General features: G+C 38.2%; 1 protein-coding gene across 1 annotated transcript; it reads left to right on the forward strand.

The window, feature by feature from the left end:
- Window positions 1-1,741: 1,741 nt before the first annotated feature.
- LOC114317139 (dnaJ protein P58IPK homolog A) lies at window positions 1,742-12,206 on the forward strand. The gene is given in 8 exon segments (XM_082889232.1): window positions 1,742-1,916; window positions 5,812-5,982; window positions 10,228-10,262; window positions 10,385-10,545; window positions 10,739-10,832; window positions 10,938-11,150; window positions 11,246-11,326; window positions 11,564-12,206. Coding segments are annotated over 8 exon segments (1,035 nt in total). The 3' UTR covers window positions 11,669-12,206.
- Window positions 12,207-17,793: the final 5,587 nt, after the last annotated feature.

Here is a 17,793-nt window from a genome sequence, read left to right on the forward strand (position 1 = left end):
CTTGGGTTGGTCAAATAAATCATCTATTCAGGGCAATGGATATTTATTCTTGACAGATACTATGTTCAATTCCCGGTAATCTATACATAACCTCAAGGACCCATCTTTCTTTTTAACAAATAGAACTAGAGCACCCCAAGGTGAAGTACTCGGACGAATGAATTTCTTATCTAATAGTTCTTGAAGTTGGACTTTCAATTCTTTCAATTCAGAGGTTGACATTCCGTAAAGGGTTTTGAAAATAGGTTGTGTTCCAGTTACTACATCAATAGTAAACTCAATTTTCCTATCAATTAGATCCCCGAGCAATTCATTTGGGAAGACATCAGGTAATTCATAAACTACATGAATAGCTTCCACATTAGGGCTATCAGAAGTCACATTTAAGACACTGCACAAATAACCCCTAAATCCCTTTCTAAGCAATTTGACGGCTTTCAAAGCAAAAATCATATACGGAGGTGGAACTATCCCATTCCCAGCAAACACAAATTCAGGCAAGACATGTGGTCGAAAATAACAGATTTATTAACACAATCAATAGTTGTGTGGTACTTAGTCAACCAATCCATACCCAATATGCAATCAAAATGAGCAATGTCTAATGGCAGCAAATCAACGTATAATAACATATCCCCAATCATGATGTTACACGCAGGATACACATAAGCACACATCATAGAATCCCCAGAAGGTGTAGATACATATAACAAATAATTCATAAGTTCTAGTGGTCAAGTCAATTTTTGAGAAAAAGCATGCGACACGAATAAATGTGTAGAACTAGAATCTATCAACACATATGCATTTTGAGCACAAATAGGGAATATACCTGATGCCACAAATTTAGTGTTTTGGACATCGCTAGGCACGAGTGCAAACACTCGACCTTGTCTTAAAGTTTCTCTCCCATTATTGGTTCTCGCATCTGATCTTGGTGCAGAAACGAATCTGGCTGAACTTGCTGCAAGACGATTGGCCTTTTCAACTATGAGTGGGAAATCTTTCATCATGTGGCCAATCTTGCCACACTAGAAGCAAGCTCCAGATGCAAGATAGCAAACACCCTTATGTTTTCTTCCACATTCAGAACAAACAGGTGTAGATCCACTACTCTGACTTGAGCTGCTAGTAGATCCGGTATTTTGCTTCTTGTTCGTAACAAATGAACGACCCTTTCTGAACTTGTACCCAGATCTCTTGCCTTTCCATTCAGTTATTGGAGCTTTCATTTGTTTCGTTGCAGCCAAGTTGGATTCAGCCACTAGAGCTCTATCAAGCACATCAACATATTTAGGCAGTTTCAATACACCGAACTGATCAAACATATCTAGATCCAGCCCTCCTTTGAATTGTTTAGCTTTCTTATAATCTGTATCTTGCATGTGTAGTGAAAAACGGGCTAATTCAGTAAACTTGGCCTCATACTCGGCCACTAACATATTGCCTTGCTTGTGTTCTTGGAATTCAGACACCTTTCGATCTCGAAAACACTGTGGAAAGTATTTTTCATAGAAGATCTCCTTAAATTGATTCCAGGTTAATGCCCCATTAGTGTCTCGGATAAGCATCTACAAACGTCGGGTTTCATCCTTCAAAGTATATGTTGCCAGCAATACTTTTTGAGTTTCGAAGCACGGAAACACCTCAAATAATTTCTCAGTTTCTAACATCCACGTTTCAGCTTTCAATGGTTCAATAATACCCAGAAAAGTTGTTAAATTTTTTAGTCAAATTGATAATGTCATTATTCACCAGCTCTACTTGGACTGGAGGGGGAGGAGGAGGCAGAGGTCGTTGTCTCTGTTGCTGTAACATTGCTTCTATTAAAGCCTTTAACATCCATTCCATGTGGTTCATTCGAGCCTCGGAAGATTCAGTTGTACCATCACTCTTGGATTTTCCATTTGTTATAGGTAAACAGACCACTAATAAACACAAGCAACTAATTCTTTGCAGTTCCTCAATGTTCATGTTCAATTCAGATATGTTTATGTCATTTCACTCTAGTTCAAATATGTCTAGATAATTCACACACACTCACACATACAGATGTGATGTCCTTATTTCTTTTCTAGGACATCCTATAGCTCTTATGGAGTCGTGTCTGCAGTATAACTCATGCTCTGATACCACTTTGTCACAATCCAAACCTGGCCCTATAGGTTTAGTGCCATAACCGGGCAGTAATCCTGAGATTAGCAAACGCCTTTGAACAAATGAAACAAAATACAGGGGCTAGCGGAAGCAAATACAAACATACAATGTCCATAGAGCTATGTTGTCATACAAGGGATAAAAAATTTAAAACTTTATATATACATCAGTGACGTCATTTTTACATTAGTCTTACATAACCCAAAACCCACATAAATACAACTTACAAAAACTTGTTCAGTCAAACAGAAGAAAACAAAAACTTAAAACTCGTTAACAGAACATGACCACTTTAAAACGAGAACCTCCTCGGGAGACATAGTGGCTGGCCAACACAAAAGAATCTAGGCAGTAGCTCAGGCCTGATCACGCTCCTAATCACCTATATACATAAATAATATGATGAGCTAGAGCCTAGTGAATAACAATAGAGTAAAGGTTTCATGAATGATGTCCAAACGGTTTCAAAACTTATAATTCATATCAGAAATAGATTCATAAACTTATCAAAAGTCATAAGTAATTATATGTGGTACATCCATTAGCTATCATATCAAATTGGTCCTGGGACCCACATTCATAGTCAGTATTGACAACCCCAAAGGTCCATATATTGTGCATAAGTAGCCATGGTATTGTTTCCCCTAAGCGAGAGCCATATAACATAGTCCACTATATTGTATCCCCCGGGTGAGGACCATATAACATAGACCACGGTATTGTTTTCCTCGGGCAAGGACCATATAACATAGACCATAATATTGTTTCCCCCAGACGGGGACCATATAACATAGACCACGATATTATTTCCCCCGGGCGAGAGCCACGCGAACTAAGGATGCCACAAATATATTTCAGAAAAATGGAAATTCATTCATGATTCATAAAATAACATTTCAGTTAGAAAATACTTATAATCAAACATAACTTTACAGAGTTGTTACTCACAAATGGCTCTGATAGCAGAATGGATAGAACAGTCGGATCAAACAATCTATGGCACGTGGCCTACACAAACACATAATAAATACACGTTGAAACATACGCTCGGAAAAACATATAACTCATTTCTTTTCGATCTTAGCGTGTTTCTAATCCTTATCCTCATTATTATTTCTTTATTAAGGCTTAGGAATGCCTAAGACGCAATGAGAATGCCAAAATGTAAGTTGAAACAGTTAGCCAAATTTTCAAAAGCAAGGCAGTTCGCTCGAGCGATCTACAAAGTTTGCAAAGTCTGCAAAAGTACTAGTTGCATGATTTTTATGCTCGACGGTCGCTCGAGCCATAGAGTGAGTAAAAAGGGTCTCCGTTCATGCACAACTTCAGTCGCTCAAGCGGTCAGCAAAGTCTGTAAAACTTTCAAGAGCTCTCATTTTATGCTCAAGCGCAACTTCGTACGCTCAAGCGGAGGATCAAAAATAAGGGTGGTCACTCGAGCACAGGTTTTGCTGCTCAAGCTAACCCCCAAACTCTGCAAAAGTATTGGGAGCTCAAATTCTTCGCTCAAGCGTAGACTCCACTACTCGAGCGGATAGTGCAAATTTTGAAATTTCCAGATTTACTTCCCAAGTTCAAAACTCTATTTCAAAGCTTCAAAACACATCATTTTGGGCCAAAACTTAGTAAAACATTGAGAGACTTATAGTAAATGATGAATTACAAACCATTTCATAAAATCAAGCTCAAAAGTTTTGCCAATTATATAAAACAAAGCTTGAAACTTCCAAAACGTAACATGCATGTATTGTCATGAACTCCAACCTTCCAAAACATGATCAATTAAGGTCAAATGGCAAGAAATGTGATGAATTCTTAAAACATAGCCAAGGTAAGGTCATGCATGTGAAAATTATTGAGTAAACATCTTCAAAAGACCATGACATGTGCATGCATGCATGATTTGATCCTAATTCTACCTCTTCAGCCTAATTCTTGCATCTTTTAGCTCAATTCTCTTAAATTCATGCATTAACCAACTCAAGTACAAAGCTAAAGGTTTGAATTCTTACCTTAGGAGTTCAATTGGGCTCTAAATGACTAGTTCTTAGAGTCTCGAAGCTAATTCCTTCAAATTCCCTTCAATTCCTTTGCTTGATCTCAATGTCTCTCTCTCTCTCTCTCTCTCTCTCTCTCTCTCTCTCTCTCTCTCACTCTCACACACACACAGTTTTAGTCTCAAAGATGATGAAACGAGGGTATAGTGGAATAGTCTAGCATCAAATTAGCTTTATATAGGCCTAATTAGCGTTAGTTAATTAAGTTGAGTTAAGACTAATCCATTGGTACTATTTTATTCTAATTATTTGGTTCTAAATTGAATTTCAATTGAACCTACCATAATGTTCTAAAAATTCCAAATAACACATAAACCGAGTCAATTTCGTGATCGGATGCCGATAAGGCCTTCAATTCGCATATCGAATCAGAAATACAAGCAAATATTTCTACATCAAACAGATATAAGCACATATAACACAATACACATGCAATTAATGTAGAATTCTCTCTTAATTACTTATTTGGCATTCTTAATCAAAGGTTATAAACTAATTACAGGTCGAGGTTGTTACACCTCTCCTCTCCTTTCCCTAATATTTCAGTCTTATCTCTTGGACCCTAGGTTTAGGATTGTGTTGAGCCCTTCTGTTTTGGACATTAAGGCTACAACAAAATCATCATATCGTCTAAAGGATGAAAATGATTTCCCACCTTTGTCAAATTGATTGTGGTAGGAAGGGAAGGTCACCCGTGTTTGTGTCACTAGCAGTTGCAACAATAATCAATTTAATCATGTTTGTTAGAGGTTTGATTGTTTTGAGTGGAAATAGCTCAAAGGGACTAGGGATGGTAATAAAGCGGGTAGAGTGGGTTTTACCCTCCTAATAATTTAAATAAACAAAGAAACATATTCACAGCTTAGAAGCAAATAAGAATTTAGGGGGAAAATTAGATTTTACTGAACCAAACCCCATATGCAACAGACCCCATGCTAGATATGTGAAAATGATAGTAGTTTTAATTAATATTTTCTTGTTTTGAGATTCTTTTAATAATTCGAAAGTTATTTCTTTCTTTTAATTGATTTTTCCTTTGCCTTTTACTTTCTTTCTTCTTAATTTTGTTCGTTTGTTTTTTTTTTTCGTTTTTATTAAACTGAAACAGTACTAGATCTAAAGAAGGAAAAAAAAAAAAACTAAAGCAATACTCGATCTAAAGAAGAAGCAAAAACTGAAACAGTACAGCTTTTTTTTTTAAATTATAATTTTTAGATTGTATTTGGTTCATGAATTTGAGGAGAGATTTGAAGAAAAAAAAAGAATCTATAAAATCTATCCAAATCTATCTTCAAATCTATAAGCCAAACACAATTTTAATCAATTTTTCTCTTTCACTCACTTTTTTCAATTCTTAATTTTTTACTTTTGTTTTGTTTATATTATGGAGATATACCTAAACCAAAGCAATGAAGCAAAGCAAATGGGGTGGGGGTGGTAGAAAAAAATTGGTTTCCATTGGGGATTAGGGATAGGGATGGGGAAAAAATAAAAATTGGGAATTGGGGACAAGAGATAGGGATAGGGATAGGGATGGGGATGGGGATGGGGATGGAGAGGGTAAAACCCAGTCTATCCACCCCATTGTGATCTTTAGTCCCTCTGAGGATTCAAATAAAAACTATAAAAAAAATTATAGAGTTGAAACTTGGAAATTAGGCTGCAGAGAAGGAACTTTCTCAATTGTTGTAGGCTCAGAGTGCTTTCAAGATAGCTATGAATCTCTATGATTTAGGCAACTTAACAAAATCATTGGATTATGTTATTGTACTTGGGCTTTAAAAGGAGATAGAAATACAAAAAAATTTCATGTTATGGCTACTTCGCATAACAACAAGAATGCCTTATGTTCAATTAATGTGAATGGAGTTGTCTTGGAAGATCCTGTGGATATAAGGGCTGCAGCGTTGGATCTTTTTAGGAATCATTTTGCGGAAAGTTGGCCTAGAAGGCCAAGTTTATCTGGCCCTTTCAACTCCATTTCGGGGGGGGGGGGGCAGAGGTTAGGGAAGTACTTGAAGTTGAATTTTCAGAAGTGGAAATATCTAGAGCCTTGAAGCAGTGTGAAGGTAATAAAGCACCTAGTCCAGATGGTTTTAATTTGATGTTATTTAAGAAGTGTTGGCAAATTGTTAAGGGGGATGTGATTCATTTCATGAAAGATTTCCATAAGAACTCTAAGTTGGTTCATGGAATTAATAGTTCCTTTGTTGCTTTGATTCCAAAATCTGATAATCCTTCTTGTCTTAATGACTATCGGCCTATTAGCCTTCTAGGCTCTTTGTATAAAATTCTTGCAAAGTTTTTGTCTAATAGGATCAAGCATGTTATGCCAAAGATCATTAGTGATTCTCAATCAGCCTTCATTGGAAGTAGAAGTATTTTGGATGGTGTGTTGATTGCAAATGAAATAGTTGACAGTTGGAAGAAGAAGCATAGGAAAGGCATAGTATTAAAACTTGACTTTGAGAAAGCCTATGATTCAATTAACTACGAGTTCCTCTTCTCTATGCTTGCAAATTTTGGGTTTGGTGCCAAATGGATCAGTTGGATGAGAGAGTGTGTGTTTTCAGCTAGAGTTTCTGTTTTAGTCAATGGATCACCAACATCTGAGTTCACACCTCAAAGGGGTCTTAGACAAGGTGATCCATTATCACCTTTTCTTTTCAATATTGTAGCTGAAGGTCTAAATATTCTTTTGGGTAGAGCTCTATAGCTGGGATTGATCAGAGGGGCTGTGGTTGGCTCAAACGATCTTGTGATCACCCATCTTCAATTTGCAGATGATACAATTGTATTTTGTGAGGCAGAATGAGAGGAGATTGGGAATGTTAAGAGAATTCTAAAATGTTTTGAAATGCTTTTAGGGTTAAAAATTAATTACCATAAGAGTGTGGTGTGTGGGATTGGCATTAGTGAGAACCTCACTAAAGGATTTGTTGACAAACTGAACTGCTTACATCAAAATCTGCCTTTAAAATACTTAGGGATGCCTTGGGAGATTGTCTAAGGAGAAGAAGGTTTTGCCAACCTGTGATTGATAAGTGCAAACAAAAGCTAGCCTCTTGGAAGAGGAGATTCCTATCCTTTGCAGGGAGATTAACACTGATAAAGTCAGTGTTGTCAAGTTTACCAATCTACTATCTATCTTTGTTCAGGATGCCAGAAGGGGTTGCAAAAGAAATTGTCAGAGTTCAGTCTAGATTCTTATGGGGAGGTGATGAACTTAGAAGAAAGATTCATTTGGTAAAGTGGCAGGAGATTTCAAAAAGTAAAAGTCAAGGGGGATTAGAAGTTAAGAGGATCAAGCTTATGAATGATTGCCTTCTCTTAAAATGGTTGTGGAGGTTTGGGGCTGAAGAAAAAACACTATGGAAGTAGGTGATATGCAACAAGTATAATGAGGTTGGGAGGGGATGGTGGCATGAACCTGTGGAACGTCTCTGGTGCTCTTTGATATGGAAAGATATATTGGGGCTTGCTTCAAGTAGGCCTGATCTGGTGGAGTTTTTTAAAAAATAACATAGCTCTAGTTATTGGAGATGGTAAGAGAACACTTTTCTGAAAGGATAAATGGTTTGGAAATGTTTGTTTGAAAGATGTATTCCCTAGATTATATTCTGTATTAGTGAGAAAAGATGAATCTGTGGACTTGGTATATAGCAGAAGAACTGGTGCTGAGGAGTGGAATCTGAACTTCAGAAGGTTTCTGTTTCAGTGGGAGGTAGAGGAGTTGAGGAGGATGACTTCAATGTTACTTAATGCTCCGGCTCTCAAGGAAGGTAGGAGAGATATATTGAGTTGGACTGCAGAGGCATCAGGGTCTTTTTCAGTTGCTTCAGCTTATAGATTGAGTCAATTGGGTGATGGAGCTAATATCAAGACTGCTGGTTTCATTTGGAAGAATATATCTCCTCCTAAGGTTCAATTTTTTGGTTGGTTAGCATGGAAAGGGAGAGTTAAGTCTTCTAGCTATCTGCAAAAAATTGGTGTTCTAAATGTTTTTGTCATTGAAGAATTTTCTTTTTTGCTCATTTTAGTGACGAATTTTTTTGTCACCTTAATCCATATCATTGGTGAGGAAAACTTTCGTCACTAAAATCTATTTAGTGACGAAATATTTCGTCGCTAAAAATAATTAAAATAAAATATCATTTAGTTTTGGCGACGAAATTGATGTTATAGAGGACGAAAAATTCAACATTCAGTGACGAAACATTTCGTCGCCAAAAATAAAAAATAGGCGACGAAATTGTTTTTCATCACCAACTACTTTCAGCGACGACGTATAGGCCACAAACGTAGTGACAAATTTTTTTCGTCGCAGATCACTTTAGTGACGAAAATTTGATGTTTGGAGACAAAATTTGTCTGTCACCAAAGGCCTTTTTTGTTGTAGTGCTTGATCATCCGTGAATTGTATTTTTTTTAATGGGGAGGTGGAAAGTGGTAACCATGTGTTGTTGCTTTGTGCTTTTACCTGGAGGATCTAGTCTAATATTATCAAATGGTGGGGTATTTGTTAGGTAACTCCTGGGTCTGTGAGTAGTTTACTAAATTGGTGGCAGGGCTGGAGGTTATCAAAGCAGCTGAAGTTAATTTGGAATGTTGTTCCTCTGGCTATGCTCTGGTCCGTATGGAAGCAGAGGAATGATTGTATTTTCAAAAATGCTCAGGCTGATGTTGTGAGTTTGTGTGATTCCATCAAGGTGAGGATTGCATTGTGGATCAGGTCCTCTTGCCCAGCTGTGGCTTACTCAGTCAATGAGATTGTTCATCATCTTCAACAGGTTTAGAGTCTGCCTTGGCTGAGGTTTCTGTCTAGCTAAATCATGGGTGGTGCGCTGTGTAGGGTGGACCTTGAAGAGTGTGGGCTATGATTTTGGGAGGTTGTGTTATGCTATGGCTGGATGATTTGTTGTGCTGTTGAATTTGTTTTGGACTGCTATTCTCAGCAGTGGAATGCTCTGCTGCTGTGGTTAAATTGGATATGTTAGGGCTATCTACTGCTGTTGGACTGTTATGCACTGTTATATCTGCCTGTAATCTGTTCTGCTATGAACTGATATGGACTGCTGAATTGTTGGTCTGTCCTGATATGTTGTGGGTAAATATGATATGTTTGATTTTTTTCCCTTGGATGTGTATGTTGTTGTTGTTGATGGTTGCAGGTGTTGTTGCTTATGTCCATCCTGTAATAGATCAGATATTAAAGGGTCTTGTCTCTAAGTGCAAATTTGGGCTGCTGTTGGGGTTTTGGCTAGAAAGGTATGGAGGGGTTGTTTCCCTTGGATGTGTTCTGTTTGGATTGATCTGAGTTAAGGCTCACGTATGCACTATGAAGTGGTCTTGGCTAAGGTTCAAATGGATGCAGAGGACAAAACTTCTAAGGATGAAGGCATGAAGCTACTACTATCATAAACATCACAAGCTTTGCCACTGCTGCAGTTCTCTGGAGCGTGGTCTGCATTGAGGTCTGTGGGCTTACAAGGAGGTGTGCTGCTAGCTCTTGCTCTTGATCTTTGTTGTTAAAGCCTTAAGCCTTATACTGTTCTGCTATGATCTTCTGTTAGCTGCCCTGTTGCTGGAGCTACTTGTGTGTTGCATGGTGTTTGCTGCTGTGAAATGGGGTATTGGCTGACTCAGGGCTGTGGAACATTGGGATGTTGTTCTGGTCTGGTGCTTTGCTGATGGGCGATTCTACAAGTGAATTGTGTGGACTGATTTGTGTGGGAATGAATTGTGTGGAATGAACTGTGGGATTGAATTGGGGGCTGAGTTTATGGGGTCTTCTTTTTACTTTCTTGCTGGGCATGGTTTCTCATCATCCTTTTGTGGTTGAGCTTGCAGATGATGGAGCTTTCTTCTCGGTGCCAATCTAGTTGGGATTGGGTTTGTTAGCTATGATGTGCTTCTTCTCTTCCACCTCTTTATTGATGTTCTTCTCATATGTAAATATATGTTTTCATCATTAATAAAGTTCTTTTTTGCTGATCAAAATAAAAATAAAAATAAATTGTACTTGTATTTTCTCCTACGTGTTAAAGGGTATTGACTATCATCATGATCATCTTCATTTTCATAAATATTAGCTATTGTAAGTTTGCAATGCATAGAATACCTTGTTTGATGCTCTTCTTCTTGTTCTACTTCTTCCTCTTCTTCTTCAGGCCAAACTCCTTATGGTGACGTTATTGTTAGCTACCAAAGGTTATTCAGATGCCATCATTGAGATAGGATATATTCTTAAAGAATATGAGAATAATCTGGAGGCATTACTGCTACGTGGTCATGCCTACTACTATTTAGCTGATCATCATGTTGCTTTAAGGTTTGTGTGACCAAAATTTAAGCTAAACAACCCCTCCCCCTTCCAAGAAAAGAAAAAATAAACATAGGAAGAAAATAAGAAAGCAAAGTGATAAAACAGACTAAAATCTTGTTGAAATTCTTTCATTGGATTTGTTATACTTTGTCCAAAGTATCCTTACATTCATATGGAAATTTTTAAATGTCTTCCATAGGCATTTCCAGAAAGGTCTTCATTTGGACCCCGAGCATCATGAACTGAAGAAAGCTTAATTTGGATTGAAAAATTTACTCAAGGAGACTAAAAATGTAAGCCCGATAAGCTTTTCTGGAGCTTAATAATGGCCATTTCCATGTCATCTTATGTTGTTTTGTAACCTTTTGTTACCCTTAAACGTCGATTTTTTTATGCAGCCTGAAAAAAACAAAAATAAGGGTCAGCCGCGTCTTGCAGTGGAAGACTACAAAGCGGCCCTTGCACTGGACCCAAATCATCTGGCACACAACATTCACCTTCATCTTGGTTTGTGAAAGGTCATGTTTAAGCTTGGTAGGGGAAAAGATGTTGTAAGTAATTGCACAGAAGTACTTGACATTGATGAGGAGCTTGTTGAAGCTTTAATTCAGGTTATCTTTCGTTTCATTTTGCCCCCTAGTTTTCCAAAAGCATTTGCCTGAATTGTTTAATTAAAGATTACTTAACTATGGATAATGCTTTTTAGAGGGGTGAAGCGAGACTTTTGATAGAAGATTGGAAGGGAGTTGTGGCAGATCTAAAGCCTACAGTTGAAAAATCACCTCAGGTTTGTCTTAAAATTTTTCCCAATTATATTATAAGCGCTCTTAAACTTAATTGAGGATATGTCTGCCAATGGAACCAATTGGAGGAAATGGATCTATGTAGCCAACCTGAAGTAATTAGAACAAGGCTTGTTGAGTTGAGTTTCACATTTTGGGCCTAAATAGATTTTTTTTCCCTTCAAAATCCATATGTCTGAAATTTTATATAGGTAACAATATTTGATATGCTAATACTACAGGATACTCATATTCGCGAAGCACTGATGAGAGCAGAGAGATCGTTGAAGTTGAGCGAAAGAAAGGACTGGCACAAGATTTTGGGAGCTTCAAAGACTGAGTTTTGAAACCTTTAGCTTGTTACGTATTATTTGGGGGAGCATAACCAAAGGATTTTTTATGGAAAGGAAGCTCCAATCTTGAATGGAAAAGTAAAATATTATTCCTTTTGTATAGTTCATTCTCGAATGTAGTTGACCCTTGCTTGAAACAATTCTTGGACTTTGACTTTTGAGTAAAGACTTAGGTATGGTAAAGTGATGCTTTTGTTTGCCTTAAAGTCTATACGGCCTCTTGGTGCCTTTCTTTCATATAATAATACTTGATACTTGATCAATAAAAGAGGAACTTTTTCAAGTCAAGGAGATGCAAATCCAGCTGCTTGTTTACTATCACATGAAGTTAATATTCTGGAAGTAGCATCTATATTATGCTGATAGGGAATTGAACCTGTTTGCTAAGTACATGTTAAAGACAGTAATTAGACTTGTATATATTAAAGACAGCAATTTATGTTCAGTTCGTCCCATTTAATACTCCCATGTGGGTGATTTAATGGTTGCTCTGTCCCAAAGACGTGCACTTCCGGAAATGCTTGTGCTTGTCTTTTGTTTAATCTTTTACAGAGCTTGCTGAGTTTGTAATCTATAGTTTCACTATCACTTCTGAACTTGTAAGCCTTTTACGGTGAATTCTTTTTTAAGGGTTATTTTAAATTGTGTTCCACAGTACAGTCCTATTTTTGTATGTATTTGATAGAAAGGAAAGTTAGATAGGGTATCTATAGGATTTAGGTGAGAATGTAAAACAGCTAAGGGAATGAAGGTCCAACTATTATCTGTTACATTGTCTTGGCTTCTCTTACACTAAAGATGCGAAATTAAAGGGGAGCTTTAGTTTGTTATATTGTTTTGCTTTTCATTTTATAAAAACTGAAGAGATAGAGAACTGGCATTGCATGTAATCCTAATTAACTAGGGGTATGATTTGGGGAATACAAGTTTATTGGCCTTGTGATTCATAAAAAAATGTTAGATACTAGCAATCTTGGTGAACTAACATTTCTTGTGATTATTGCCTATTTTGTGAGTGTTAGTGACCGTTACATTTTGTCGAGAAGGGATGCTCTATTTGCATCATCTAAGGTTCGTTTTTTGAGCTTTCTGCCATTGTGGCTTATTTTCACTATTGCCTGGGATTGTAGCAAATGAGTCATTTGTTTTCCCTTCAGTGTAATGCAAATGCGTTTTTGTAAATTCTACTAATTATTCTCCCCCATCTTAAATTGCTTTACATTGAGTGATTGTCTATATATACGGTATTGAAAAGTATGGTTTTGAAACAGGTCTTTTTTTGAATTCCCAACCTTGTAGTTTAGCTTTAAACACACAGATTATTTGTTGTTGCTTAGGTTATATGTAACTTCAACTGGCAGACTCTCTCTCTCTCTCTCTCTTGCAGACCCTACAAACTCTCTCTACCAGCCCTTACTGTATTTTTCTTTTTCAATTTTGTTACAGGAGTTAGTATTCTAGGGAATGGAATGTTAAAACTCTTGTATTATTGATTGATGTAAGTTGTTGTTATTCTGTTTACAATGATTCATATATAGAAGAGAAGAAGGTAGTAGGTGAAGGGGTAGTGGAGGTGGTAGGTGGAGTGAGTGTTAGTGGAGGTGGTAGGTGGAGTGGGTTATGGTAAATTCTAACAGCCCCCCGCAAACTCAAGGAGGATAGAAACTAACCAACTTGAGTTTGAAGAGAGGAACAAAACAAGAAAATACATAAAAATAAAAAAAAGATAAGAGACACTGTATGGTCGTGTCAGACCATTGGTGAAGACACTGGATGGTGGTGTCATAACCTTGTAGAGGACACTGTATGGGGGTGTCATAACCATGTAGAGGACACTGTATGGTGGTGTCATAACGGTGTAGAGGACACTGGATGGCGGTGTCAGACCGATGTAGAAGACAGTTTATGGGGTCATGTCGGACCGTTGTAGCAGACACTGTGTGGTCGTGTTAGACCGATGTAGAAGACAGTTGATGGGGTCATGTCGGACCGTTGTAACAGATACTGTTGTGACAGTTGTTGTGACAGTTTAAGGAGTCTTGCTGGACCCTTGTAGAAACTAACCGGAATCAATGTCGGGACAGTTTACAGAGTCTTGTCGGACCCATAAAGGAGCTAACCGGAATCAATGTCGGGACAGTTTACAGAGTCTTGTCGGACCCATAAAGGAGCTAACCGGAATCAATGTCGGGACAGTTTACAGAGTCTTGTCGGACCCATGAAGGAGCTAACCGGAATCAATGTCGGGACAGTTTACAGAGTCTTGTCGGACCCATGAAGGAGCTAACCGGAATCAATGTCGGGACAGTTTACAGAGTCTTGTCGGACCCTTAAAAAGTCGCACCCTCAAAAGGTGTGCCCAATCTTTCAAAAGGCGTGCCATCAAAAGGCGTGCCCAATCCATAAAAAGGCGTGCCATCAAAAGGCATGCCGGACATGATGGCGAGGCACGTGGGCGCCTTGGCTTGCGCGCCCGTTTTGTCGTCTGGTGGCAAGAGGCGCGCGATGCGCGTGGCTGCCTCGGCTATTTAACCAAGACGAAGGCTGAGGCAAAAAAACAGTTTGAAACCTTTGAAGTTTGGCAGTCTGAAACACTCTGTAAACCCTGCTCTGAAACACTTAGCAACCCAAAAACATGGCCTCTTCTTCCCGTCCAGCTGCCCAGAACCTGCTCACGCTCTTTCCAGAACTGAACGAGCCCACAAGAGAAATAACTGGTGCGGTGGCTAGTGAACCTCAACCAAACACCTCTGGTTTTGCTCCATTGAACTTTCCGATGCGGTCGGTGGAGCAAAAAATGGCAGTGCAGTCAGATGTGGAGGCCAATCAGTATACTTTGAAGGCATGTGTGGAAAGCATGACGGCGGTCACAAATTTGTCGAACCGGCTGCAGAGTAGAACAAATGAGGTGCAGCAGTTAAACTCCCAGCTGGCTCTGCTCCAACGCATGTATAAGGATGCGCGAGCAGAGATAAGCGTGCTAAGGGCAGAAAACAAGGAGCTGAAGCGGAAGGCCACCGTGATGTTCCGATTTGGAGGGCCACCATATGCTGCAGGGGAGGAGCAGGGTGTAGTGATCATGCCCAGTGGAGTGGGAAACACGGAGGCAACACCGGCAAGGGCCGTCCAGGACGGAGGCAAGAAGAAGAGACCGGCGGCAGAGTAGAGAAGAAAAATCGCACTGTAGGTGTGGTTGTGTGTTTGTATTTGTTCTTTTTGTTGTGGTGGTGATTTTTTTTTTTTTTTTTTTTTGGTGTAAAATTGTGATCGGGGTGATCCCGTCATAATAAAAATGATAAGTGTGTGGAATGAAAACTGAGATGGTTGTGAAATATTTTTTTTTTTTTTTATACAAAAGATAAATAAAATAAAATAAAATAAAATAAAATAAAATAAAAGAAAAGTAGGGATAGGGGCGGTGGATGAAAACAGGTGAGAGGCATGATGTTTAAATAAAATAAAGGAAAGGAAATGAGGGGGACAAAAGTTGGTGGATGGAAATAGTAAAAGAAAAAGAAAGGAAAGAGAGATATGGGCAAATCAATTTGTGTTTCGGGTGCCGTTCAAAAGATGGAATAAAAAAAAGAAAAAGAAAGTTGAATGGGTGATATTATATTAAGAAGTTGGGTCCATGGAGAGAGACTGCCTGAAACAACAGTCTTTTGTGATGATGAATAGATTCCATCGTTTGAAGGGACCAAAGGAAACAAGGGCATCTCTTCAAATTTCCCGAGCTCAGCTGGCTAAGATCTGAATCTCGTGCGGGGGATTGGGATCCTGGTAGACCAAGGCTTAACTCAGTAGCCTTCAGATTCAGATTACTCTTGGTATCCTCCGACCCCAACCCAAATCAGCGAATCAGCCATGTGGTTTTTTTTTTTTTTTTTTTTTTTTTTTTTTTTTTTTTTTTTTTTTTTTTTTTTTTTTTTACAGAACCTCGATACAGCCGAGTCCATGGCAAGAGACGAGCGACGTCGTGTTGTTGGCGGAGAAAGCGTCGCTTGAGGTAGGTCTCGAGGATCTCCATGACAGAGACGAAGCGCTTCATCTCGGCGAGACGGCGGCTGAGATCGGCCTCTCGGGCCCTGGCTCGCTCCAGACGCGCCTCCGTGTCGGCCAAGCGGAGCCTCAGGTCTTCCACCACGGCGGCGTCGGTAGGCGGAGGACGAGTCCAGGAGGTGGGTAAGCATGAGTGTGTCCTATGATTTGTTTGGAAATGAAACCGGGTCCTGGAAACCGCCCGTGACTAAGAGGGATGGGTTCTGGGAGCAGGCTGACCCGTCTCCTGTCGGGTCGGGTCAATTGTCCGGGTTGGGGTTTCCTTCCGGTCTAACGGCAGACGTGACGGTGTGTAGGGGTCCGGCGGGCGGCCAAGGCGAGACTGCCGCCCGCCAGTGAAGCAGAATGATTAGGTTGTTAACCGCGCTCTGATACCATGTTAAAACTCTTGTATTATTGATTGATGTAAGTTGTTGTTATTCTGTTTACAATGATTCATATATAGAAGAGAAGAAGGTAGTAGGTGAAGGGGTAGTGGAGGTGGTAGGTGGAGTGAGTGTTAGTGGAGGTGGTAGGTGGAGTGGGTTATGGTAAATTCTAACATGGAATGTATAATGCATGTGTATATATTATATTTCTATTTTTATAATTTTTTAAAAATATTTTTGTTCTTATTAAAATTATGGGTTCTGAAATACAAGTGGAGTTGAATATTGTGTAGTGGCTAATGAGATTTAATTGGAAGCAAATCATTTTCATAGATTGTTATAGTTGCAGCCTTTCTGGTTAGTTCCTAAGCTCAATTTATCCATCAATTCAATCTCAAACCCTTCAATTCCCAAACTCAACTAGGTATGGAAAACTGCCCATTTCCTCATTCTCTCTCTTCATCATTTTTCTTTTACTAGGTTTGATAAATCAGTATTTCTCTGGCAAACCCATTTCTATGACTTTGCAATGTTGCTAAAAATTATGTATGTATATTCGATCCTGGAATAATATGTAAATGGCCTGAATTAGTGCGTAAAGAAACCCCAATACTTCAATTGGAACAAAACCTAAAATGTAATTCAAAATAGATTATACGAACCCAATTTGGGAATTCAATATTATAAAGTGTTTCTTATTTGTATGTAATTTAATTATTGTTAATAGACATTGGGTTGCAAAAATATTATCAATAATGGGTTTGTATTTAAATGTAATGATTTTGTTGTTTAATATGGCACTATTTTGTTTAATCAATCTTAATAATTAATATTCACACATTGCGATATTGATCTTATAAGTTTGTCTAGCATTACCAATCATAACAAAATAGTGAGATAAATATATATATATATATATATAAAAAAAAGAGGAACAATAACAATTCAGTGTGGGTTTATAAAAATAATTTCAAATTAGTGATAAACTTTATGAAAATCAATAATTAAACTCTTAAACTTTTCTATAAATTTGTAATTATCTTGTGTAAACACCACTGAATTGTAATTTCCCCTATAAAAAATTTGTAAGTGGCAACAGTATCTCGGTACTATTTATATGTTTTTGGTACATTTGGTGCAGAATGAGGGACTGAGGCCGATAAGAACCCACATACACCACCTCTAGATGATGAAGTAAAACTTTCAAACACTTTGAAAACTTATTGTTTATGAAAAATTGTCCTTTAGAACGCTTTCCGAACTGGTTAACCTACTAAAATGCTCAAACGGCATCAGATGTCAACGAAACTTGACACACGACTAACTAGGCACGAATGCTTGTAGGAAAAGATGGGACTCAAAATCGATTCTTGGTTTTGAATCTAGAGCCTAATTTTATTTTGTGAAAACTTGTCCTTTAGAAACTCTCTTTCTGAACTAGTTAACACACTAAAATATTCAGACGACATTGGATGTCAACGAAACTTAACATACGACTAACTAGGCATAAATGACTTGTAGGAAAAAAATGGGACACGAAACTGATTCCTAGTTTTGAATCTAGAGTCTAATTTTCGTTTGTGAAAACTTGTCCTTTAGAAACTCCTTTTCCGAATCGATTGACACACTAAAATGCTCAAACGACGTCGAATGTTATCGAAACTTGACGCACACAACTAAGTAGGCACAAAT

The sequence above is a fragment of the Camellia sinensis genome, chromosome 9 (assembly GCF_055761805.1).
Source record: "Camellia sinensis isolate YWXY chromosome 9, ASM5576180v1, whole genome shotgun sequence".
NCBI lineage: Eukaryota > Viridiplantae > Streptophyta > Magnoliopsida > Ericales > Theaceae > Camellia > Camellia sinensis.